Source organism: Aethalodelphis obliquidens, unplaced genomic scaffold, assembly GCF_003676395.1.
Source record: "Aethalodelphis obliquidens isolate GAN/ISIS:26980383/991018 unplaced genomic scaffold, ASM367639v1 scaffold3, whole genome shotgun sequence".
NCBI classification, from domain to species: Eukaryota; Metazoa; Chordata; class Mammalia; order Artiodactyla; family Delphinidae; genus Aethalodelphis; species Aethalodelphis obliquidens.
This window is the reverse complement of record NW_020837947.1, coordinates 56538449-56565570: the sequence shown is the minus strand read 5'-3', so window position 1 is coordinate 56565570 and position 27122 is coordinate 56538449. Positions and strand designations below refer to the sequence as shown.

The 27122-nt window shown below is 34.2% G+C and overlaps 1 protein-coding gene across 4 annotated transcripts in view; it reads right to left on the bottom strand.

Moving 5' to 3' along the window:
- The window catches only part of ASCC3 (activating signal cointegrator 1 complex subunit 3), a 334732-nt gene that overhangs the window by 227106 nt on the left and 80504 nt on the right, over positions 1-27122 (bottom strand). For all 4 annotated transcript variants that reach the window (XM_027089736.1, XM_027089749.1, XM_027089725.1 and 1 more), the window contains 2 exons: positions 9462-9662; positions 8860-9000 (listed from right to left, as the gene is read on the bottom strand). In XM_027089736.1, coding sequence (XP_026945537.1) covers positions 8860-9000; positions 9462-9662 — 342 coding nt within the window. The remainder of the gene's footprint in view (positions 1-8859; positions 9001-9461; positions 9663-27122) is intronic.

The window sequence follows — 27122 nt, the reverse complement described above, 5'->3', positions numbered from 1 at the left end:
AACCACTGCACCACCAGGGAAGTCCCATGAACAGAAACTTTTTGACAACACCAGCCAAACAGCATGAAAAAAAAAATTGTTCCTCCCCAACCTTATTGTGTAATGAGACTAGCACTGAGGGTTTGGGGACATGTGTGGGAAAAGTCCTGACAACTATCCCAGCCAGAGAGTAACAGGTAACAAGATTTAAGTAGGAACCAGAGTCTCATAACACCATACCCAAAATGTACAGAGTATGACTGAAAATAACATAAAAACCAGGAAAATCTCAACTCAAATGAGAAAAAACATGCAACACTGAGATGACAAAGATGTTGGAATTATCTGACAAGACTTTTAAAGCAACTACCATAAAAATCCTTTAAAGAACAGTTTCAAACACACTCAAAACAAATGAAACAAAGTCTCAGCAAAGAAACATAAAGCAAAACCAAAAAAAAGTTGAGAACTGAATACTACAACAACCTAAATTAAAAACTCACTGGTAGGGCTCAATAGCAAGAATTCAGACAACAGATGAAAGAATCAGTGGACTCAAAGATGGATCATAATTATCCAATCTGAACAACAGAGAAAACATATTGAAGAATAGAAAAAGAAAACCAGATCTCAGGGTCCTGTGGGACAATAACAAAAAAACTAACATTCCCATCAGTGCAGTCCAACAAAGAAAGGAGAAAAAGTAAAGGGCTGAAGAAATAAAGGATAAAAATTTCCCAAACCTGACAAAAGACATAAATCTATAGACACGAAGCAAAGTCAAAGAAAGAATCTTGAAAGGTGATCAAGAGAAAGAAAAAACAAATTACCTGTAGGGGAACAATAATATGAATGGCAGTGAATATTTCTTTGGAGACCTTGGAGGTCAGAAAAAGTGACACATTTTTCAAGTGGTGAAAGAAAAGAACTTATAACCTACAAATCTATATCCAGCAAAAATACCCTTTAGAACTGGAGATACAATAAAGATGTCCTCCGATTTTATACAGAAAGGTAGCAACATTAAATGAAACATATACACATATATCCAGATAAAACTGTAACCTGAGCATGTGTAATTTCTAACCATTTTTCCTCCCCTTTTTCCTCCCCTCCACCCTTAAGTATATACACATTTTCAGTGAAATAATCAATAAAATATATGCCAGAGGAAGAATCCCCTTAAGAGAAGAGTAAATTGGGGCAGGAACACTGAATGTGACATAAGCACACGCATATATGCACACCACACACACCCTCCCAACTAAGGTTGCTGGATGAGCTCTGAGCTGGCAGAATAATACAACAGAAATTCAGGGTTCCCTTTGCTGTTGCCTGGGCCTAACAGATTTGACAAAGCTCCCTTCATCCCCAGCCAAAATGGGAACAAAAACAAAACCTGAAATAACCCATTTCAACTTCCAAAGCTGCAGAGATAAACTCCGCCCAGGATAAGGATGAGCAAACAAACTTTTTGAAAAGGATAATGATTTCAGAACTCAGAGCAAATGCCTTGCTTTGATACAGAGTTACTGCTAGGAGAGGAGAAACCTTTTCTAAAATTTCTGACCAGTATTTTCACTGAGATTTAAAAGAATACTGCATCTATGATACTAGGAAAGAATGTAGAAGGGATAATCTGAGTTGAGGAAAGAGTATAAGAAAAAGCTCAACTGCTCAACTGAACCACTGAAAAGCAAAATGAGTATTTTAAAATAGCAATTTTTGATAAAGAGTACATTTAGGGGGAGACATTTGAAATTAACAGTAGATGTAGAATAATGAAAAATAAGGTTGGAAAAGTAGATTGATGTTTTCGCTGATGACAAATTTACTAAATTGTTCAAAGTTGCTTTTCAGTTGAACACCAAAGAGGTATCTGTTGCCTACACAGACTACTTCTTCTGACAATAAATCTTAGAATTATATAATTCTCTCTTGTAAAAGGAAATTTTATATCAAACCTCAATAAAATCATAACTGCTGCTAGACCTGAAAATCCCTAGCGAACCACAAAACAGATCACATCTCGCATTATACTTAATTTATACAAGATTCTTAACAAGCTAGGCAGTTGTACTTAATTCACTAAACAGTAAAGAACCAATGAAAATTTATGAGCAAGGAAATAATATGATCAGAAGAGCATGACAGAGAATTTGCAAATGAGATTAATTTGGCTTCCCATACTAAAAAAAAAAAAAAAAAAAAGATAAACAAACAACACTGAAAACGTATTTAAAAATGACAGGGAATGACACCTTCCAGTAACAGCCCAGCACAGAACACGTTTTATCTACTAGTTTTTAGAATATTTTTGTAAAATGATTTTGTATGGGTAGGATATGAAGTAGCAGTTTACAAATTACATATTAACTAATAATACATCAGAAGTACCTCTGTAGTAAAATATGAAAAAGCAAAAAAAAAAAAGGGAAAATTTAAGATTATATTTAATTGTGTTAATTATTAGGAAACTTACTTACCAAAGGAAATATACAATGGGAATCATTAAAAAGCTATTAAAAATTATAAAAGTGGAAAAAGTAGGTAAAGTAGGAAGTTCAAAAATAAAAGTTGAGTGTGTCTGTACTCCCACATGCCCTGCCAATGCTCCTGCTTTGTTCTCTCTACAGCCCAATCTCAAAGGCAGTGATAGCAGCACAGTCTATTAATCTGTGAGCATGTGAGAATAGGTAGAAGGATAGTGTGAAGAGGTTAATAACTATATAGTTTCAGGTCTACAGAAATTACCATTATGGATAGTAGGGGTACATTGGAGGAGAATAAAGAGCAAGCACAAAATACGAGGTTCCACTTATAAACTATTACAGAGGCCAAGCACATGGCCCCTGCCCAGATCTAGGGAAGTACAGAGACGAGCAAATGAGAGACAAAGAGATGCTCATCAACCTTCTGAATATATAATATATAAATCAAGATAGATTTTAATGTGTTTTGCTTCCTGTATGTGTGAAATGGAGACACTACTCAACAAGGCTTTTGTAATGACTTACTGAGGAGGTATATATGCACTTAGCATAGTGACTGGCCCATAATTTGAATTCAAATGTTACCTGCCTTTTCTTTCCAAAAATACTCTTTCACTAGCATCAGTTCATTAACACAACTGAATACGGTATAAGAGCAATCAAAATTTTGTTTGAGATTGCCCAGATTTCTAAGACCACACCAGATCCAAAAGCATGTTCTTTGGGGTCAAGGTATTATTTCATGAATATAAATGAATGGTGCTGTTGGACTCAGGCAAGAGGAAATAAAGTACTTAGAGTTCAAACTGAGTTTTGTAGAATGGATAAGATTTAGAGAAATGTCAATGAATAAAGGAAGACATCATGAAAAAGAAAACGCAAGACAAAACTTACTAATTAGCAAAGTTCATTTGAGAAAATGTTGAGTAATGTTATTTTAGAAAAAGCAAAAATGGTCTGGCTGAAGTTTATATTGGAAAGCAGCTGGGAACATTAGGCTGAAAATCAGGCTGGATGTAGATTATGAAGAGAATCCAATGTCATACATAAGGAGCTTTCCCCTATAATAGTAGTTCTCAAAACGTTTTGCCTTTTGGACTCCTCTGCACTCTTAAAAATTACTGAGGCCCCAAACAGCTTTTCTTTTTCTGGGTTATATCTATCAATACTTCTTACCTGAGAAATTGAAACTAAGAAATTTTTACAACACAAAATTACAAAGTACTCGTTCCATTAGTTGTCAGTGATGATGACATCACACATTATGTAGCCTCTGGAAAACTCAACTCTATTCTTGTGAGAAAATGAGAGTAAAAGAAAATAACATCATAATACTATTACAAAAACTGGTTTTAACTTCGCTGATCCCGTGCAGAGTCTTAGCAAACTCTGGATGTCCCCATATCAATTTTGAGAGTTGCCTCTCTACAGCAACGCAAAAGACCAAATCAATGCAGGGGTTTTTTGGTTTTTTAAAATTTTTTAACATCTTTATTAGAGTACAATTGCTTTACAATGGTATGTCAGTTTCTGCTTTATAACAAAGTGAATCAGTTATACATATACATATGTCCCCATATCTCTTCTCTCTTACATCTTCCTCCCTCCCACCCTCCCTATCCCACCCCTCTAGGTGGTCACAAAGCACCAAGCTGATCTCCCTGTGCTACGTGGCTGCTTCCCACTAGCTATCTATTTTACGTTTGGTAGTGTATATATGTCCATGCCACTCTCTCACTTTGTCCCAGCTTACCCTTCCCCCTCCCCGTATCCTCAAGTCCATTCTCTAGTAGGTCAATGCAGGGGGTTTTTTGGTCTGTTTTGTTTTTTTGTTTTCTTAACTGGTCTGTTAACGGTATACAGAAAGACTAAAGCAGAAAGATACAGAAGAAGAACCCTGGATACGGCATAGCAGTGAGATAAGATTACCAAAGTCAAACTTAACATTTACAGAAAATTTCGTAAGTCTGGACTTGCAAGTAATAAAAGAGGAACAAACTGACTTAATTTCTTCCCTTAATTTCATTGTACCCACCAGGATATAAAACTCATTTCTTTAGGTAGGCTATATCATAGGTATGGTCTCAGATGTTCTAGAATGGTTCCAGTTTCAGGAAATTTTATTTTTAATAAAGACGGCTATGTGTCAAATTTTTATCTAATTTGTGTGACTTCATAAGACATTATGAAAGTAAAAATCACACACACAAAAAATATCTATCAGTCTATGTGTCTTGATGTGTAGTTTTTTTTTTTTGCGGTACACGGGCCTCTCACTGTTGTGGCCTCTCACATTGCGGAGCACAGGCTCCGGACGCGCAGGCTCAGCGGCCATGGCTCACAGGCCCAGCCGCTCCACGGCATGTGGGATCTTCCCGGACCGGGGCACGAACCCGTGTGCCCTGCATCGGCAGGCAGAGTCTCAACAACTGCGCCACCAGGGAAGCCCCTTGATGTGTAGTTTTAAGATAATGATCTCTGCAATTATATGTTCAGCTAGCCCTGAAAGCTATCATACATAACACTATTTCTACAAATGTGTCCATAAATATAGAAACTGTACATAACATTGTACTGTTACACAAATCTGTAAAAATCCTTTCTCTTTATTGTATAAAGACAATATTTTAAACATGATTCAGTTCAAAGTGCCAAGTCTACAAATTATATAAAAAGAATAAAAATTTCTTAGCTAAAGTGATTATATATAAATATAATTGTTATTCTTGTTTTTAGGTGATAATTCTCTATATTTTTTAACAAAATCAAATTTAAAATGTTTCAAGGAAAAGGCTGGCTGAATAGAATCTAGAGTTGCTAAAACTTTTTATTTTCAACCCAAAATTACTAGCTATGCAACAGGGTGATGTGACTCATTCACAGAAAAAAAAAGGCACTCAATAAAATCTGGCTCGTAATGGGCCACATGCTGTGTTCAGCAATGACTTTAAAGAGGCTACTATAAATATGGTAAAAGAAATTTTTTTAATTGAAGGAAACTGTCATTAATAACCAGAGCTACATCCTTGATCATTGCTTTTATCTACTAACCTTTACTGAAACAGATACTGGTCTTCACTAATAAATCTTTAAACTCTAGTAGTATTAATAAAAAAATCAGGTATAATATTTAAAGTATTTAACAACCAGTATGAATGGACAACTGTCCACCAGAAAGGCAGGGTGGTAAGGATGCCAGACTGACAGGCAAACGTATTCTTTCATTCCCACCCCAGACCAGAACTGAGGCCTGGGGAAGTCAGCATTGGTACAGGAAAGGAGGAAATAAGGTGATTAACTTCAAGAAAACCAACTAATAGGAACAGCTGCCCTAGGGCTAAAACTACATCCTAGAGGCCTCCTGCTGGTCCAGGTACTAACCCTTTAATTGCTGGATTATGAGTTGGTAGGAGCTGCACTTGGAGGGTTCTTAGCAGTATCCATTTCCCAACGAGCTAAAAAATATTTCAATATTTTAACAACTGGTACTGTCATATACCCTGAGAAGAGTTGAATATCAGTCCTTCACAAACTAAAAGAATAGTAACAAATACTCTCACCACTGATATGACAAAATTCTATTTTACAATTTAGAGATGAGTTTAAAATTTTTTAATTTTAGCATTCCAGAAACTAAAGCTATTAATACAAAAACAAATGCTTCAGTGAACTAAAGCCTTCACCATCTCTACATTTTGGGAAATTTTCCAAAATTCTAAAAGTACTCTTAACTAGAGCCTTCATTATTAATCACTAAGTCCTAAAATGGTGGCATTTTGGAATTTCTTTAAAAAATTAACACACCTTTACTTTCCCAACTTTTGATCTCTAAATAAGGTAATTTTGTTATTTTCAGTAACTTTAAAAATTAATTATTTCATTTATTTGCTATACACATTATATTGAACTGACTTGAAAACTAAACATCTATAGATAGGCATTTTTCCCCTCACATGACAAACCCTCATTTTACTGATTTTCTTTCAAATACTACCAAGCTCCTTCAGTATCTTGGTGGTTTAAACCACCACCATCACCATCTAAAACAACAAACTGTGGATATAAAAGATGGGCAAAAGTGACATATTTTAGTAGAAATTTATCACAAACTTTGAAATTTGAAGACTTGAAATCCAATCCTATCTACATGATTTACTGGAAATGGGAGCCCAGGCAAGACCTGTTACCTCAATAAGCCTTACTCTCCTTAACAGAACTGCATTGTTATGTCTGTAGGGCAACTAGCATAGTGACAAGAGCATCATGCTAGCTGGTGTCCCATAAATTTTAGTTTCCTTTCCCTATCCTTTACCAAAAAATTAGGTAATTGGGTGATAGGTTATGAAACAACTATATTGAAGAAAAATAATTATCCTGAATAAAACAATGATTCCTAGAGTAAAATAAAAATTATGCTTATTTTTTAGATTATAACATTAACACAGTCTTACAGTAGAAAAAGTGGGGAAAAAATCTTCCATAATCCTACCACCAGACATAACTACTATAATTATTCCTCCTGATAGCGTTTTGGTTATTGCATAGAATACATAATTGTATTAACATAAAGAGCTGTTCCTGTATTTTTTTCTAAACTTCACTTTCTAAGGCCATTAAAAATTCCCAGAAAACATCATTTTAAGGAATATTTTATTTTATCAAGTGAAATTTCATATTGTTTAACTAGTCTTCTATTCATAGATATTTAATTTCTTCTTACTCTTTCTGTTTTATATTTTTTAAAAATACTACAATGAACATGCCTGTATATAAATATTAAGAGTTGATTTTTTCAAGAGTGTCTATGAAAAAAAAAGAGTGTCTATGAAAGGCAAACTTAAGAATAACTGGTAAAACTGACTGAAATGTTTATTATAATGCACTCTATCCTTATCAAGTCCAAAATACATTTAACTGGAACCTGATTTTTTTCTTTGCTATGTGGTTCAGTATACCTGGCATACCCATTGTCATGGGTTGAATGGTGGCATCCCAAAACACACGTCTACCCAGAAATTGTGGCTGTAACCTTATTTGGAAAAAGGATCTTTACGGACATAATTAAGGTAAGGACCTTCAGATAAGATCATATGTATTAGGGTGGATCCTAAATCTAAAAATAGTGTTCTTAGAAAAGTAGGGGAAAGGACAATGCAGGGAAAAAGTCCATGTGAGGACTGAGGCAGAGACTGGGGTGACGTGTGTACAGACTGCCAGCAGCCACCAAAAACTAGGAGATGCGAAAAGGATACTCTATCAGAGCCTCCAGAAGCAACTAAATCCTACCGCCACCCTGATTTCAGACTTCTGACCTCCAGAACTGTGAGAGAATTAAGTGTCTGTTATTTTAAGCCACAAAGTTTGTGATAATTTGTTATGGCAGCCCTAGGAAATGAAGGTACCCTCAAATCACATTTTTTTTTTTGTTTTTTTGCATTACGCAGGCCTCTCACTGCTATGGCCTCTCCCGTTGTGGAGCACAGGCTCTGGACGCGCAGGCTCAGCGGCCATGGCTCACGGGCCCAGCTGCTCCACGGCCTGTGGGATCTTCCCGGACCGCGGGGCATGAACCCGTGTCCCCTGCATTGGCAGGCGGACTCTCAACCACTGCGCCACCAGGGAAGCCCCTCAAATCACATGTCTATTCATTGTTTCAAAAGCTACATCATCTATTTTCCATTAAACTCCCCTGAATTGTCCCATTAATATTTGGTTATACATTATTTTATTTTTTACAAGCACTATGAACATCACCTACTTACATGTTGCATCCATTAATGATAATCTAGTTGTAGTTCTAATGTAGTTTTTGTCTACTCAGTCATAAGATCCTTGAAGGCAGGAACGGTATCTTAAATGCCCTGCTTGTCATACATTTCACCTAATATAGTGCTATATACAGTGCAAGATTTAGTAGCTTCCTATTTGCTAAAATACAGAATGACTAAAAACTTTTTTATATACGTTAAACCATCCTTATGGAATACTTTAGAATGCTAGTGGGATCCTTTAAAGATCTATAACATATGAAGTATAAAGATACATTTTCCTGTTCTTAAAACTGAAGTCTGGTCTTATGAAAATCCTCATTGCCTACTGTTTTAAAAGATCAACATTTACTGTCAATGACTTAAAAATCTACACCAGGAATCTAACAATATTCAAGATATGGCAAGAATCATGGAAGTTAGAAGGGCTATAATAGAACAAAGCACCAGCAAAAACCTCTTCTGTAGAGGATAGGCTGTGGTTACAAAAAAAGAAGTTCACCATGTTACATTCGTATTATGTTTTATAGTTACTTAAAGTATAGTTGTTTAACAATTGCTTGGAAAAAAAAAAGAATGGTATTAAGCAACAACAACAAAAATCTAAGTATACAACATACCTGAGTTCGTAAAATTTCACTTTTTGACAACTGCATATCACCAGTCAATTCTTTCACAATGATGCCCAGTGGCTCTAGACGTTTGCTGAAATAATTTGTCATTTCAGCTGCCAACGCTTTCATTGGAGCAACATATACAATCTGCGCCAAAGAAACACTAGCTTGATGAATGAGCAAAAACTACAACGTCAATACAAGTCACTATTTATTGTGAAATATGATTCTAGCCACTTAGGGCGAAAAAGCTTAATAGTGATATATGAAAAGTACTTATCTTTGTTGCATAAGTGTGCAGCTGTTTACAGGACAATGGAATTTGTTGATATAGCCTTATCACTTTGAAAACTGGTGCTTCAAAGCTAAGTGCATTTCATAGCTTTCACAGGGGTAGTGGGATTTTCATAACACAAATAGGGATTGCCTAAAAGTAATGAAGTAAATCATGCAGCATTCTTTACATGACTTCATGTATAATATCCTTAAAAACTTCCAGATCTCATGTAACATGTACAACTGCAAAATGATTTTAAATTTTACAATTTAAAAAGCTGTTGTCGGAAAAAAAAAAAAAAAAGCTGTTGTCGGACTTGTTAATTTCCTACCTTAAATTCATTCTTTCTGATAACACCTTGTTGAAAATGCTGGCGAATTTCATGCAAAACTGTAAGCATTGCAATGTTGGTCTTTCCAGCTCCAGTAGGGGCACAAATCAGCATGTTCTCATTGGTGTTGTAGGCAGTCTCAAACACAATTGACTGGATTCTATTGAGTCTTCTCATTCCTTTAAAAGCCAGCTGTCCAATCTAAAAACGACATGACCCACTATAAATGATAATATATGAAGGTCTCATACAAAACATTAAATGCAAATTTTTAGTGGTAAAAAACCAAACAACTAATTTGTTTAGTCTCTCAATGTGTCCTGTATTTAAACTAAGTGTGCACAGTTGACAACTCACAACTATTGTACAATTCTAATGCACTTGGGAATTGTAACCCACTAAATTTGAAAAATATGATAATGAGACTATACCTGTATCTTTGTACACAATCCTAAGTACAAAACCATGATAATAATGTAATGAAACAAAATTAAACAGGTATCTTTTGATTTCATATGATGACAGCCTAGTTTATTTAGACTGAGGATGACAAATGAAAGTGCAAACAAGAAAATTCCTGGGGATATAAATCAATAAGAAATTGTTTCAATATGTTATGGATTTTTAAAGATACTTTTTTGAAAAGGCATCCTTAAGAGTAGGAATAACAGCTGTAGATTATGTTTGTTCAGAACTTACACTGTGACACATGCAATTGTAAGCACTTTCATATATTTATTTATTTAATCCTCAAAACAATTCTATAGTATAGGTACCATTATTATGTCCTTTTAATAGAGAAGAAATTAAAGACACAGAGTGGTTAATTAATTTTTCCTAAGATCTTCTATACGAAAAGTCTTTAGAGATGAAAACTACAATGTCTGAGAGTAAACAAAACACTGGATGGAATTAATGGCAGGAAACTGGAATAGCTATATTAATGCCAGAAAAAAATTGATTTAAAAGCCAAGAATATTACCAGGAATAGAGACCCAGTCATTTCATGAAGAAGATCATTCAATCCTAAACGTTTATATACCCAATAACAGATCTTCAAAACACATGAAGCAAAAACTGACAGACATGCAAAGGGAAATAGGCAAATCTGCAATTTCAGTCAGAGATTTCAACATCCTTCTCCAAGAACTGATAAGTCAAGTAGGCGTGAAAATCAGCAAGGCTACAAAGATTTGAACAGCACTATCAACCAATTTGACCTGACTGACATTTATTCATCTAACAATAATTCTCCTCGATTGTTCATGGAACATTTAACAAGATATATATATATATATATATATACACCATATTCTGGACCATAAAACAAGTCTTAATAAATTGAAAAGGAAGCAATACATACAAAATATATTCCCTGATCACAATGGAGTTAAATTAGAAATCCTTACTAGAAATATCCTTAGAAAATATACAAATATTTGGAACTAAATAACGTTCTTCCTAAATAACCCATGGATGAAAGAAGGACTCAAAAGGGAAATTAACTATTCTTAACTGAAGAAAACGAAAACTCAACGTATGAGAATTTGTGGATGTTGCTAAAGCACTATTCAAGGAAAAATATATAGCACTAGCCACCTATATGAAAAAAGAGGAAAGGTTTCAAATGAATGACTTCATCTTTCAAAATAAGATATTAGAAAAAGGAAAAATTAAAACCGAAGTAAAACAGAATAAAAGAAATAATAAAGATCAAAGTAGATATCAATGAAATGAAAACAGAAAAGCTTATTCTTTGAGATCAATAAAATTGATTAATCCCTAAGCCAGACTGATCAGGATAAAAAGAGAGAAGACAGGGAATTCCCTAGCAGTCCAGTGGTTAGGACTCTACACTCTCACTGCCGAGGTCCTGGGTTCAATCCCTGGTTGGGGAACTAAGATCCCACAAGCTACGTGGCGTGGCCAAAAAAAAAGAGAAGACACAAATTACTAATGCCAAGAATGAGAAGGATGGCATCACTACAGATGCTGCAGATATTAAAATAATATAAGGGAATATTATGAACGACTTTATGCCAATGAATTTGACCATTTAGATCAGATGGACAACTTTCTTAAAAGACACAAATTACCAAAGCTCATTCATGAAGAAATATACAACTTAAATAACTCTGTATCTGTTACAGAAATTAAGGCTGAAGTTAAAATTCTTCCCACAAAGAAAACTCTAGGCCCAAACAGTTTCACTGGTAAATTCTACCTAACATTTAATGAGGAAATAACACCAATTTTTCATGGAGTTTTAGACTGTTCAGAAAAACTGCAGAGGAGAGAATACTTTCCAAATCATTCTATGAGGCAAGCTTTCCCCTAATACCAAAACCAGACAAAATAAAACTGCAGACCAATATCCTTTATGAACATAGAAAAAAATTATAAACAAAACTTTAGTATATCGAATTCTACAACATAATACTATATCATTACCAAGTGGGGATTATCACAGGAATGCAGGGTTAGTTTAACATTCAAACCCAATGTAATTCACCATAATAATACACTATAATGGAAAAGCCATATGATCATCTCAATAGATGTAGAAAAATAATTTGACAAAATCCTACACCCATTCTAACCAAAAAGAAAAACAATGTCTCAGCAAACTAGAAATAGAAGGGAATTCCTCAAACTGTCAAAGGATATCTAAAAATACCCTACAGCTCATACTATACTTAATGGTTAAAGACTAAATGCTTTCCCCTAAAATCAAGAACAAGATATTACACTCACCACTTAACGCCATACTATATGTTATACTCACCACTTATCATAGTACTATAGGTTCCAGTCAGTGCAATCCAGGAAAAAAAAATTATTTTTTAATTTAAAAATAAAGGCATTCACATAGGAAAGGAAGAAGAAAAACTGTCTTTATTTAGAGATGACATGATTTCCTAGGCAAAAATCTGATGGCATCTACAAAAAATCTCCTAACACTAATAAGTAAATTTAAGAAGGTTGGAGGATACATGACCAGCATTTTTTTAAAATTATATTTCTGTATACTATCAATGAAAAGTCTGAAAGTAAAAAATTTTTTAAAATCAATTACAATAGCATCAAAATTATAAAAAATTTAAGAGATAGGAAACACTTATGTACTAAAAACTATGTAATTTTGCTAACAGAATGAAAAAAAATCTATGAAAGATGTCAGTTCTTCCCAAATTGATATACAGATTCAATGCAAATCCAATTCAATATCTCAGCAGGCTTTTCTATAGAAATTAACAAGCTGGTTCTAAAATCCATATGGAAACACAGAGGACCTAGAAGAGACAAAACAACTGTGAAACAAAAGAACAATGTAAGAGAGCTAAAACTACCTGATTTCAAGGATTATTAAAAAACTAGAGAAATCAAAACAGCATGGTATTGGCATAAAGATAAATAGATCGAGGAACAGAATAAGGAATCCACAAAGAAACCCTCACATATACGGATGGCTGATTTTTGACAAAGGCTCAAAGGCAATGCAAATGACAAAGGATAGCATTTTCAATAAATGATGCTGGAATAAATGGATAGCCACACGCAAAAAATAAACTTGGATCCATACCTCCTACCATATACAAAAGTTAACTCAGAATGGATCATTGACCTAAAATGAAACTTAAAACTATAAAACATGTTCAAGAAAATAAAAGATAAATTTTCTGTGGTCCTGAGTTAGGCCAAGATTTCTTAAACACAGCATAATCTATAAACAAACAAATTGATAAACTGGACTTAAGCAAAACGAAAAACTTATAGTCTTCAAGATAATGTTAAGAAAATGAAAGAAGAAGCCACAGCACAGGAGAATATCTCTGTGAAGCTTACAAGTGATAAAGGACTTGTATCCAGAATATATAAAGAATTCTCCAAACACAATGATAAGAAAACACACAATCCAATTTTTTAAATGGTCAAAAGATTTGAACAGTCACTTCACCAAAGAAAGTATGCGGATGGCAATAAGCACACAAAAAAGATGTTCAACACCGTGAGTCATTAGGGAATTGAAAGTTAAAACCACAATGAGATAACACTATACACCTATTAAAATGCCTCAAAATTTTTTAAATGCTTATTGCAAGTGTTGGTGGGGACGTGAAGGAACTGGCACTTAATTTTTAAAAAGTTAAACATACCCTTAACATGATCCAGCCATACCACTTCTAGGTTTTACCCAAGAGAAAAAAAAAAAAGTATATGTACGTACAAAAACTTGTAAACAAGTGTCCATAGCAGCTTTATCTGTAATAGGCTAAGACTAGAAACAACTCATATGTCCATCAAAAGATGAATGGATAAATACAATGTAGCACATTCATACAGTGGGATACTACTCAGTGATAAGAAGGAATGAATCACTGAAACATGTAAAATAAGGATGAATCTCAAAATGATTGTTGAATGAAAGAAGCCAGACAAAAAAAGGAATACATACTGCATGGTTACATTTATATAGAAATCTAGAAAATACAAACTAATCTATAGTGACAGAAAGCAGATTAGTTGATGCTTGGGGGTAGGGAGGTGGGTGGAGGGAGAGATCGGAGGGCTTGCAGGGGGCACGAAACACCTTTTGAAAGTGACCATTATGTTCACTATCTTGATTGTGGTGATGGTTTCACATGTGTTTACATACTCTAACTTATCAAATTTTCACTTTAAATATATGTGGTTTATTGTATGTCAAGTATTCCTCAATAAAGCTGTCTTTTTAAAATTAAAAATAATTTTATAGATAAGTTATATCCACTTATGCCTTCATTTGGATACACACACTTTGAAGATATCAGAGTAGTATCTCTAGGGCCTAGAAACTCTTGGGCAGACCGATTAAACACCTTGAGAGTACCAGCGATACTTTCTCATCGATCTCTGCTGATGACTCAGCCTTGGACTGGCAGTGCAGCACATTTTTCAGAACACGAGGTTTAGGGTCAGAGGCCCAGGTTAAAAGATTGGCTTTGTATTTGCAATGTAACTTTGAACATAATTAACACCTCTGAGTTCTATTTCCTCATCTGTAAAATAAGGTTATACTATTACACAAGGAAATTAAAAAAATAATAAAAATAGCCAACAATTACAGAGTTCTTATTATGAGCCAATCACAGGGTAAATCCTTCATATGAATACCCTAATTATTTGTAATAACCATACCAGATTATTTTACAGATGGTGAAACAGAGATTTCAAAAGACTTAAGTTCACACAGCTATAAATGGTGAAGTTAGGATTCGAAGATAGTGTAACTTCAGAATCACAGTCTTTAATTGCTAATGTTTATAAACCATATAGTATAAACCATACACAGTGTAGGTACTTGCAACTGTGTTGAAATAAATTAATAGCATCTATTATCATCACTGTCATATATCATCTTTGTTTTTTATATGAAGCTTCTAAAATACTATGGTAAGTGAATCCTACAATTTCCAGTCTTTATAGACTCATGACAAAAGTCCACTATTCCTAAACTATAAATCTGATCATGTCACATTCCAGCTTGAAGACTTTCTGAGACTTCTCACTGTCCATTTTAACTATACAGGGTATGTAGCATACAAGATCTTTCAAGGCACAGAAGGTATAGCAAATAGAACCCTTCAAAATGTGAACCCTTGTTATTATCTTCCACTACTGCCATCTATACATACTATTCTCTGGACGTTCTTTATGCCTTTGCACAACCTATAATACCTTTCCCAGCATTGAGAAGCTCTTCATTATCATTCAAGTTCAAGTTCAAATGTAATCTCTGGTCCCCACCAATTCCATACACAATTATTATATTTATGCATTTATACTCTGCCATATTTCAAAAGATTTAGGGAACTCCCATTTCTCTCAGCAGCTGGACATTCACACCACCCTCTTTATATATATATTGCCATTATGGCCCTTAACCACAAACACTGAAATGATTTATTTATATGTATATCCGGCCCACTGGATTTAAACTAAGGATTCAGTTTTACTACTCTCTGCATTACCATAGTACCTAACCAATTGCCAGGAACATAATAGGTCTCTAAATAAATTTTTACTGATTGATAAATCAGTTGAATAAATGAGGGAAAAAGTCTTAAAAATCTTAAAAAGATACACACTTCATTCACAATATCTTCCAAAGGAAGAGTAAACTGGATCTAAGCAAAATATGTAGCAGTTCCAGAAAAAACCTATATTCAATTTTGAATAAGAAACATTTCTTTTGTTCCTAAAGGTTACAGTTCAATCAAGAAGCAAACTAAGGCATTAGAAGAATATACTCACAAACAAACCTATTACACATGGAGGTTTATAACATTCTATTCAATTCAACAATCATTTACTGATCACTTGTATAAATATTACTATACTAAAAACTTATGTCAGTATAAATATTTCTTCTCTTAACAAAAGTAAGAGAGTGTCTAAAATGATCCTTAGAATATTTAGCTTGTGGTTTAAGGGGGAAAAAGGTGACAAAATTATATTACGTCATTTCAGTTGTCTATAATAAAGATATGGACTATATGCTGAGCTATCTGAGGGGAGAGAGAGTCACTAAGAAGAATGCTCTTTCAGGTAGAAGGAACTGAGTATTAGAAAAACACCTGGAACTAGTTAAAAGTTAGTAGTTGTGTGACAGAGATGGGAGGAAGGGGAAGCAGAGATAATGAAGACGGAAAAGTAGGTTATGACCAGACTATGAAGATGGGACTACCATAGAGACTCACCTACCCCTAAAGATTTTCCTGAAAGAATATAGGGTAGTGGAGGAAACTAAGGCCTAAAGAAGTTAAACAACTCACCCGAGTCTACACTGCTAGTAAACTGTGGAAGAGATGAGACCCGAACTGAGTTTGTCTTAGCTCCAAACACAAATTACCACCAAATATACCGTCTAAAATACTACCATACAATGATTCAGTTTGCCAATTAAAAAGTCTCGACATTCATTTAAAAACCATTGCAAAAGATTCCTTAAATTACTGTTGCATATATACAGTCTTTACTAGCAACAGAACATGCTGATGAGAAACAAGTTACCAAAAAAAAAGCAAACCCCTACAAAAATTTATAAATTACTTCCACAGCCCACATTCTGCCCCCTCCCCCCAAAGTTTATTTTTGTTTTTCATTTTAAATTTAGAAAAATGGATGAAATAATTTTCAAAATAAACTTGTTGGTAAAAAAAATAAAAGGAATGTGTACAGGCAGCAATTTTAACAGTATTAAAAAAATTCACTAGAGGATTCAGTATGTTTCAAGTTATGTTTGTGAGCTACTAGAACATGAGATAATTAAGTTAAAGTTCACTGAGCATAAGGAATTTCTTGTATTGATATAATATTCAACTTATATTCACGAATATCTTAAGAAAACAAAAGATTAAAGAGGAAGAAAAAGTGTGACTATATCAAAACTCTATTTTACTTAAATTTAGAACTATGTAGTAATAATATTCATTGTTTTATTTATATTTCATACATACACTAATGTCTAATTAAATGGCACTAACAATCATTGCTTCCAAATATTTGATATTCTTCTAACTTAGAAGAAACACAGGTGTTCATTTTATACATGAATGAATATACAAAATTGAACTGCAATTATTTTTCTTAGCGTCTTAGTATTTGCTCTTAAATAGAAAACTGAGTATCATGGCTAATTTATCATAAAGGCTTTATGTTTAGCACAGTCATTTGAAATATGTACCATTTTCCCTTTTAATTAGTTTTAACTAAGCATTTTCAAAACATCATAATCAGTAGATGAAAATGTTACAAGTTTCATCCTAAATCCACTTGTCTATGTATATTTCAGATTCATCAGACTACTAATCTTACAGAAATGACATGACTCATATATGCAATCCCATAGGAAATATGTTTCTGATATACTTTATCAAACACTAGCTACACAGGCCGTTACCAAATGCACGCTTTATTTTTAAAAAATAATCTGGATGATACTATTTACCTGGAAGAACAAAAATGTACACTAGGGGCTTCCCAGGTGGCGCAGTGGTTAAGAATCCGCCTGCTAATGCAGGGGACACAGGTTCGATCCCTGGTCCGGGAAGATCCCACACGCTACGAAGCAACTAAGCCTGTGTGCCACAACTACTGAGGCTGTGCTCTAGAGCCCGCAAGCCACAACTACTGAGCCCATGTGCCACAACTACTGAAGTCCATGAGCCTAGAGCCCATGCTCTGCAACAAGAGAAGCCACTGCAATGAGAAGCCCGCGCACCGCAACGAAGTGTAGCCCCCGCTTGCCGCAACTAGAGAAAGCCCATGTGCAGCAACAAAGACCCAACACAGCCAAAAATAAATAAATAAATTTTAAAAATGTACACTACACATACTGCACTAACTGTTTATAGTAATCAAATGTAGGTACTTATACTGCCAGTCAGTTAAAATGCATTAACTGGGTATCTAAGATGAAGCCAGGATCATGTCATCCCTTCCAAGTTAGTATATGTATCATAAGCTTAAGTTTTAAATATTCTAACAGCAAACATCAATTTCAGCATGTATTTAGGAAAAATCATATAGATACCAAAGACATACATTATATAATCTTCACAGTTTAAGTTTCCTCTGGCTCTAGATAGCATGTGCCTTAGGTTCAAAATTTCAGAATCAGAGATGATCACAGCTCAGTACAGGCAGTCCAAGCTCTATATGCTGGAATCCACCACTCTAATGCTTCCCACAAACCACGTTCCACACCACAAACTACTTAACAGCCATGGAAGGTATTCTATTCACTAAGATGGAAAGATCTTGTTATTTGAAAAAAGCAAGATGCATACCCATATTATAATATGCTACTTTTCTCAAAGATGGTGGGGGTGGGGAGTAGGGAATAAGAATCTGCTGTTTATATATATTTAACAGTTAACACTAAAATATGTTTATATTTGCTTGTAGACATTCTGGGAGGATACATAAAATCTAATACTGTGATTTTTAATAGACTGAAATAAGGATCTGGGCAGACAGGGGACAAGGATAAATTATGAGACTTTCCACTACTTAAAGATTTCTAGCTTTTAAAATGTGATAATACCTATGCGAAAAGAAAAAGATAAAACACACACACAAAGATATACAACTGACTTCCTTAAAAAAACGGAAAAACTAAAGATGTGTCTGATTAAGTGGAGATGCCTAGATGAGCTCTCAAGTATTGCAAAAATATTTCATATTAAAAAGTTCTTATTATTCCTAGAGTTTTACCCTCCAGAGACAAAAAGGTAATTTAAAAAACCTTCAGAAGAGTAATTCAATTTAAGTCATATGTCCCTCCACTCACTGTCCTCCTCAACATTCTCTTTTTTGGTCTTAATAGGCTGAGTTCCTCAAAGGTTTCTCTCAATTAAAAGTTTAGGAATAGAAGAAACAGCAGGTTCTCTTCCTACATCCAATACCTGTAGCATTAGAGCTGGGACCTCACCTAGGACTCTATGGTTTCAACAAAAGTACAGACCTGTTATTAACTGCAAAGCCTAAACCACACCTGGCCATTATCTAAAACGTACCCTCCCATTCGTTCATCGTACACTGAACTCTGCCTACCAAGTGCCAAGCTGTGAGGACTTACTCTCTGTCCTCAAGAGCTAAAGGCGAAGCAAGTGAATCTGGACCACCAGGAGTCTGTTACTTGGGTCCCAACTATACCTCTGCTACCACACACGTCCACACCCTAACCTTTAAAGGAACGGAACCAGGGAAGACCTGGCACGCTACTCCACTGACGGCCAACCCCAAACTGATGATCTGTGGCCAGATCAGTAGACTAATACATTATAAAAACAAAACCTAAAATGTTAAGTTATCTTTAATGCTCTTAATTATAGATAAACACATAAGATAATATATTCCTTATTATTTAAGTTGGCAATTAAGTTGTTCACTAATCCATTTAATGATAATAGTACCAGTTAGCTACCATTTCTAATTGAGCACATACTACACAGTAGGCTTTGCTTTAAATGCTTTAAGGGGATTATTTCTCTCAACATCGAAAGAAAACCCATGAAGTAGGTCTTTTTTGTTACCTTTATTTTACAGATGGGGAAACTTGGCATGGAGAGATTAGAGAGTTTGCCCTAGGATAAATGGCCAGTAAGTAGTCGAGCAAGGACTGGAACAAAAGTTCAAATTTTAAAGTCCAAGTTAAAAACTTGTAAAGCTTACTGATTTCATTACTTTACACTTTTATTCCTTATGCTGATTTTTTAACAAAGTAACTTAATTTTATAAAAATAAATATAAAAATAAAAAGTCAATGAAAATACTGACCATACTAATAATCAAATAAATGCAAATAGAGTCAGAGTGCTTTTTAATCTGGGTGTTTAAGATTTTTTAAAAACTGATTATTCTTGGTAATGTTTACATCTTCATATGCATCATACACATTGCTTTTAAATGATCAACATTAATAAATTTGCATATCATTTAACCTAAAAATTCTACCTCCAAAAATGCATCCAAGTTAAACTAACAACAAGAATGCCAGATAAATAAGCAAAAAGATGTCTGCTAAAATATCATTTATAATAAAAAAAACTAATACAAGTTGAACGTCCATAAATAGACTGAGATCAGTAATTCATGATGCATTCTTTATGAATTACAGTAGTTAAATAGGATGAGGAAGATATATATGCTTATAACATGCCACAGAACAGTAACATAATTAAATATAATCTGTTAATACAAAAAAATTATGGAAAGATATACATCAAACTGTTCCATTGGATCTGGGATTATAAAGGAAGTTTTACCTTCTGTTTTGTAAGTTTAGATATTACATTTTAGATATTACTTTTTTTATAGAACAGATTTTATAATCAGCTTCACAAAAACGCTTTACTCTTTACATAAAAAAATATTTATCTTAAGGAAAAACAAAAGGGGAAGACCTACTGTATGGTGTCTTAATGTATTAAAAGTAATAATAATTTCTTTCTTGACAGATATAAATACCTAATGTTTTTATGTCAATATAAAGTAACTGATTCACCCTGTTTTTCATTGTCATATAAAGAGTTCTACATCTTTACCAAACCCCAAATTTCCAATTTGTACTCCCACTTGAAAACTGAAATATTACTGAATTCTGTTAATTAAGAGATTAAAAAAAGAAAAAAAGAGATAAGAAAGACAGTGTATGGCCACTATTATTTCCTCTTTACTGGAGAGTTGTGTGTTTTAATGTTTCATGATATTAATTCATTTTGAACCAGACAATCTGGGTAGAGGAAATTAAGTCTTAGCAACAAAAGACCTCAGGAGAGTAATCTGCTGTTAAGTCTTTGAAGGAAATAAGATTGTAAAATTTTGTGAAAAACAGGTAAGTTAGTTACTGTCTAAAATGAAACTGAGCCAATTTGCATTACATACAAAAAAGCAGTAAGAAATCACAATGCATAATTCATAATCCTTTCATATTATTTAAAGGAATGCATTTACATCATTTAGAAGAGTAACCAAAAATACTCAATATGCCCTTAAGTGTCAATTCCTAAAAATTCTCTCATCCTGAAAATAGTCCATTTCACAACAACCAAATGGGACTTCTAAATATATTGTACTCCCTGATGACAAAATGATAAATAAGTAGGTATTATTGGCCTTGAAGAGAAGAAAACAAGGAGAGAAAAACGAATAATAGCAACACTGCTAGATTTAATTGAGGACTTAAGGCATAATGGGTGTTAGAAAGGGGCACTAACCTCTTCTTGGAAGCGTAAGGTACGCTCCTCATTCCCAGGTTTGAGCTAAGGCTTACCTGCTGAGTAAACTGAAGAAAAAACCTCAAGAGGGAATTTTAAAAGACAAACAAGATTCTGGCTGCACAGTAACAAAGTCCACCAATGAACCATCAAGACTGCACATGTGGGTTTCTACCAGCACACTCTTAACAAGTCAGCAGGTCAGATGTCCTTCTGAAACACCTTCACCAACGTGCTATGCCGAGAGTCACATTCCCAATGCACAAGAAGACAGCAAAAGACATGACTGAACCTCACTTATGAGTTTGATTTGGCTAGGTTTTGTTTGCTTGTGTTTAGACAGAACCATCAGAATAAGCGAGGGCTTGATTCACAAAACCAGTATTACAATTACATATACAAACTTCAGATGCAATTAGAGATAAAGAAATTAGAGATAAAGAATCTGGCATTTTCTACTAAGTTAATCAATTATTTTCATAAGGGAGATAAACTTATCCTGACATGTATATATTATAAATATCCTTCCAGGATGTCACTTTAAGTGTTAGATCTTAAAAATGTAAGACACTGTTATTTAATTGGTATTATAATCTTTTTGACCCAAACTGTGGGGCCTGCCTTCTAATAAACAGCCGCACTTCTAACCACGGCAATAAAATAGAAGCAAAAGAGTCTCTGTCAAATTCTGTTAAGTCCCACACAGAATATGTCGTTTTCAGTTTCTTGGCTGATATTTGTAGCAATAACCGGTTTCAGCTTTGACCTTAACTTGTAAATTACTTTCACTAGCTTGCTTGAAATCTTTAAAGAGGGTAAAGTATCTGGGCACTTATGCGGTCAAGCTCACAAAATGTTACAGTTCTTAAATTATAGGTAATTTCTTAATTTAAAATGTTTTTACAGTACAAATGACTTTAAACTTTCCAAAACTAATTAAATAAAGCAAGGATGTCATTTTAAATATATATCTCCTTAAAGAAGAAAATTTCATATTAACAGAATCCTCATCAAATGAATTGTTTTGAAGGATAAGAGACTATTTTCACTAACTAATCTAACAGATTAGATTTTAATCCAAGAATCCATTTAATGTAAGGCAATAATAATATAGCAAAAATGTGTTATATAAGTGAAAGTATTAATGACTTATTTAGAATAGTCAGTTCAATATACAAATGTGCACACACGTGTGTATTCAAACATTCCAATGCTTAATAACATACTTGGTACTGACTTCCTGAAGAACAAAAATTTATAAATGCCTATTTAAATTGGTACCTTTTAAAATTTTCAATACTTTAAAAACACAATTTAATGTCATTAACTCATTTCCATAGAAGAGATGATCTCAGAATTTTCTTTACTGGGGGAACAAGCAGTATACTGGACTTATAAATGGCTTCCTTAAATTGAAATTTACTGCTCATTCCCCTCATGAGATCTGAAGCTCACATAGAAGGGTTCCAGGGACTTCCTGGTGGTCCAGTGGCTAAGGCTCCAGGCTCCCAATGCAGGGGGTCCGGGTTCGATCCCTGGTCAGGGAACTAGATCCTACATGCCACAACTAAAGATCCCGCATGCCTCAACGAAAAGATCCCTCATGCGGCAATGAAGATCCCACGTGTCGCAACTAAGACCTGGCACGGCCAAATAAATAAATGAGTATTTAAAAAAAAAAAAAAAAAGAGGCGTTACAAATACACTGAACCCACCACCCAAAAGAGTGGGGGAAGGACCTAGTCAAAGACTGCTAGGGAAGAGCTCAGCTGAGGGTGTGCTGAGGCGGCTGATGCTTTGAGAACAGGTTCTTCCTACTTGGAGTAGGGAGTATTGGTGCTTTGAAAAATGACAGATTTTTCAGGACTCAACCCTTGAGATCTTCATTTATTTGCTAATGTGGGGAACAGTAATCTGGATGTTTCTTAACAGTCTCCCAGGTGATTATCAAGTACAAACAGGATTGAGAACTGTTAGCTCAACCTTCCCTACCCACTCCCAACACAGTGATTAAGGTTTTCTTAGTCATCTGATTTTTTCATAATTTAACACAACCTACTCTGGAAAGAACAAAGTACATTTTACTCAGAAAAACTTCTGTTTAAACATGTATCAAATTAGAAGGGAGAAGTTAGGTAAGGGGACCCCCTGTAAGATAAATGCTTTACTTGAACTTCTTGTGTAATATGTAAAGATTTAAAGGATAAACAAAACATTTAAAGAAATCATGAAAGATATGCAATAAAACATGATATTATGCAGACTGCTTAAGAATTCATTAAGATTTCTTTATATATTGATTCCCTCTGATACATTTAAAATTACCCAAAATTACATAATTATTATTTTCATACAACTCTGAAATTTATCAAGAATGTAAGAGCTTGCTGAGAATGCAAAAAGCAAGGTGACCTACCTATGTTTATTTAGTCACTCTTTGATATTTGCACCATTGGATCAAATTTAAACTTGTCCTCTCCAAAACCTCTTGTTTTCAGTGTTTATACAAGGTAATTAAGTTAAATAATGTGATATAAGGTACCTAAAGAAATGCACAGTATTAACTAAAAAAATGCAAGTTCCTGTGCTTTATCTTTATTAATTTAAAGCTGTCTTCTGTATTACATTCAGTATTCATCTTTGAGGAATTTTAAAGTTATTTATACCAAAATAATTCCACCTATCAATGTCTCTTAACAGAAAGATTCAAAGTACTCCCTGAACTTTTTCAGGATTGCAATATCATACTGCAGTTTGGGTGGCTAATCTCCCAAAATATATCACAGATAGTGCTACACATATTCTGTGTGCTGACTCATGTAATCTTTTCAGAATAAACAGGCCGATGAGGAAACAAATTTAGACGTGCTATGTAACTTGATCCATACCACAAAATGTGCGAATGGTGAAGCTGAGAATTCAACATCAGTTCTACTTGCCTAATGGGATAGTAAGTTCCTCAAAGGCACGATCATAATTCTAAATCTTTTGGTACCCACCATAGCACAGTGCCTTGCATTAATCAAGAGTTCAAGAAATGACTGCTGATGACTGATAACTAATCCGTACATATTTTCAGAGACAAATAATGAAAACCTGTGAGTAGCAATACAATCATACCCAATATTTGTTTATTTATGATAGGCCTGTGTAACCACAATACATAGATATGTTGGAAGATATGGACTAAGTCCATTTCTAAAGCAACTTGAAATTCCCACATTATAAGCTAAATTCATCTACTTTTCAGACTTCTGAATTCATTTGAGTTCTAAAATTATCATTCTGGTGTAGCTCAATATGCCATTATGCTTTTAATGCTCTGTCTTCTAATTTCCCTCCCCATAAAATCAATAAAGTATAGGTTGTAAAGAAAGTTATTTTGTTCGATTATTCCTAGCTAGATGCTAGGCAGATGCTAGGTATAACTCTCCTTAGTTTAGCAGGTATTCTTCAAGCAGCTGGTGCCCTTTTCCTAGTTAGCTGTTTGCAAGTGTTCCCAGTAGACTTTATGGTACTGCAATCCTGAAAAAGTTCAGGGCATACAGACACAATTAATTCTTTTTTAGAAAAGAAAAAATAAATGGCACTTCCCTTCAAATGAGACCTAGCTATTTCATATATTTGAACTATAGTGAACTTTCATAGCAAGTAAACATTACTTTTTAATCATATAATTTAAATACTTGCTGAGCCAAAAATATATAAAAATCTCATTTATAGGAAAGCTTATCTAATGGAACAAATTTTTACATATTGAACATTTATTGACCCCTAAAACAGAAGACAACATATTATCAAAAGCATACTTTCACACACAGCAGACTGAGTGCATCAAAATCCAATCCCAATTACTTTTGAGAGCAAGCTGAGAAATTTTAAAGATTTTCCTTACACTTTCCATAGTAATACTTTAAATAATACTTGAATACATAACATAATGGCCCTCCTGACAATGGCCAAGTTTTTATAAGAAAAATACCATTTTAAAGTTTCTATATACAAAGTAATATGGACAAGACATAATCTCCAATATTCTATACAAGGTCTACACAAAGTTTTCAACACAAAATCAGGAACTGTTCCTTTCTCTATACACCCCACATCATGAAAAACATTGTTCAGTTCATTGTCATTCTTCAGAAAAAGCCCAATCCCCCAGATCACAGCAGTCGAGAAACAACTAAAGTCTCAAGTTCTCCAAAAAATCTTCATTAACAGCTATAACCTGCACTGATCCCTCTGCCTTCCATTTAAGATTACATTAAATCCAAACTACTGATTTCGTACTTAGTACATTCCACAGTATACTGTTGGTAAATACTCAACAGAGATGCCATCTTATGCCCCCAACTATGCTGTAAGCTCACTGAAGACAGGGGAAACATCTTGCTGATTTTTTAAAAATACTATCTACCTATGTTTGCCATGTTTTAGGTACATGAAAAACATAAAGTCCTTTTTCCTTCCTCTTTGTCTGCTGATGTTAAGCAGACAACAGAATGAGAAAATGAGTAAGAAGTTAAAAAGAAAGCTTTATCTAGAAACATGGTGGTAAAACTAGAAAATTCCAAGGGCAAAGGGGAGATCTGAAAAGCAACCAGAGAGAAATCTTACCTTAAAACAAATCACAGCTAGGTTGATCGCAGACTTTGCAAAAGCAAAAATGAAAAGCAGATGACATAGTAATATCTTTAATATGCTAAGAGAAAATAACTGTGAACTTAGAATTCTATTACCAGCTAAAATATCTGTTGCAAATAATGGTAAAATAAAGGTATTTTAGATTAACAAAAATTAAAAGAAACTTAATCTGCCACCACCAGATTCCCAATAAAGAAAATTTAGGCAATGAAAAGTCACAGAACATGAAAGCACTAGATAAAATTAAAAAACAATGAGCAAAATATATAGGAAATCCAAATAACTATTGACTATAAAATAATAATAACGATAATAGTATCTGGTGTAAAAACTAAAACAAGATAGAACTAAAGTACATGAAAACAACATCAAAGAAGTTAGGAAGGAAGTGACTGAAGTTTAAAAGTTTTAACAAACTTATTCTGTAATAGTTTTAGATCTGCTCAATGCTTAGAAGAGACCAAAAAAAAAAAAAGAAGAAGAGGAGGAGGAGAAGAAGAAGGAGGAGGAGGAGAAGAAGAAGAGAAAAAAACCAGGTTTCCAGATATCCAACTATGGACGGCATAAAGTTCTGGCGGACAGCTCTGTTCTTTAGGGGCGTCTCAATCTTGGCATTATTGACATTTTGGTAACTCTTTGTTGTGAGAGGCTGTCATATGCACTGTATAATGTTTAGCAGCATCCTGGCTTATATTTACTAGATGCCAGCAGCATCCTCCTAGATGTGACAAATAAGTGTCTCCAGACATTGCCAAACGTCTCCTGAGGAGGATGTGGGAGGTGGCAAAATGCCGAATGAGAACCGCCATCGTAGGTAAAGAATGGAAAAGGAGAGGTGGGGTCAACTCCTTTTTCCTTTCTCATTTTACTTAAAACCTTACTTGAAAGTACAAACCTTACTTTTCATAATTTAACTGTGAGAAGAAGGCTTTTTCCTTCCTTTGATAACAACTTATCTTGGAACGCATTAGCCATTAGCCTCCTTCAGAAGAGAGGTGGGAAAACATACCTTTTGTCTTGCTATACAGTCATCCCTCAGTGTCTGAGAGGGTTGTTCCAGGACTCCAGCAGATAAAAAAAATATGCAGATGCTTGAGTCCCTTATATAAAATGGTGTAGTATTTACATATAACCTGTACGCAGCTCCTGTATATTTTAAGTAATCTCTAGATTACTGTAAAACCTAATGCAAGGTAAATGCTATATAAATAGTTGGTGGCAAATTCAAGTTTTACTTTCTGGAATTTTTTTTCTG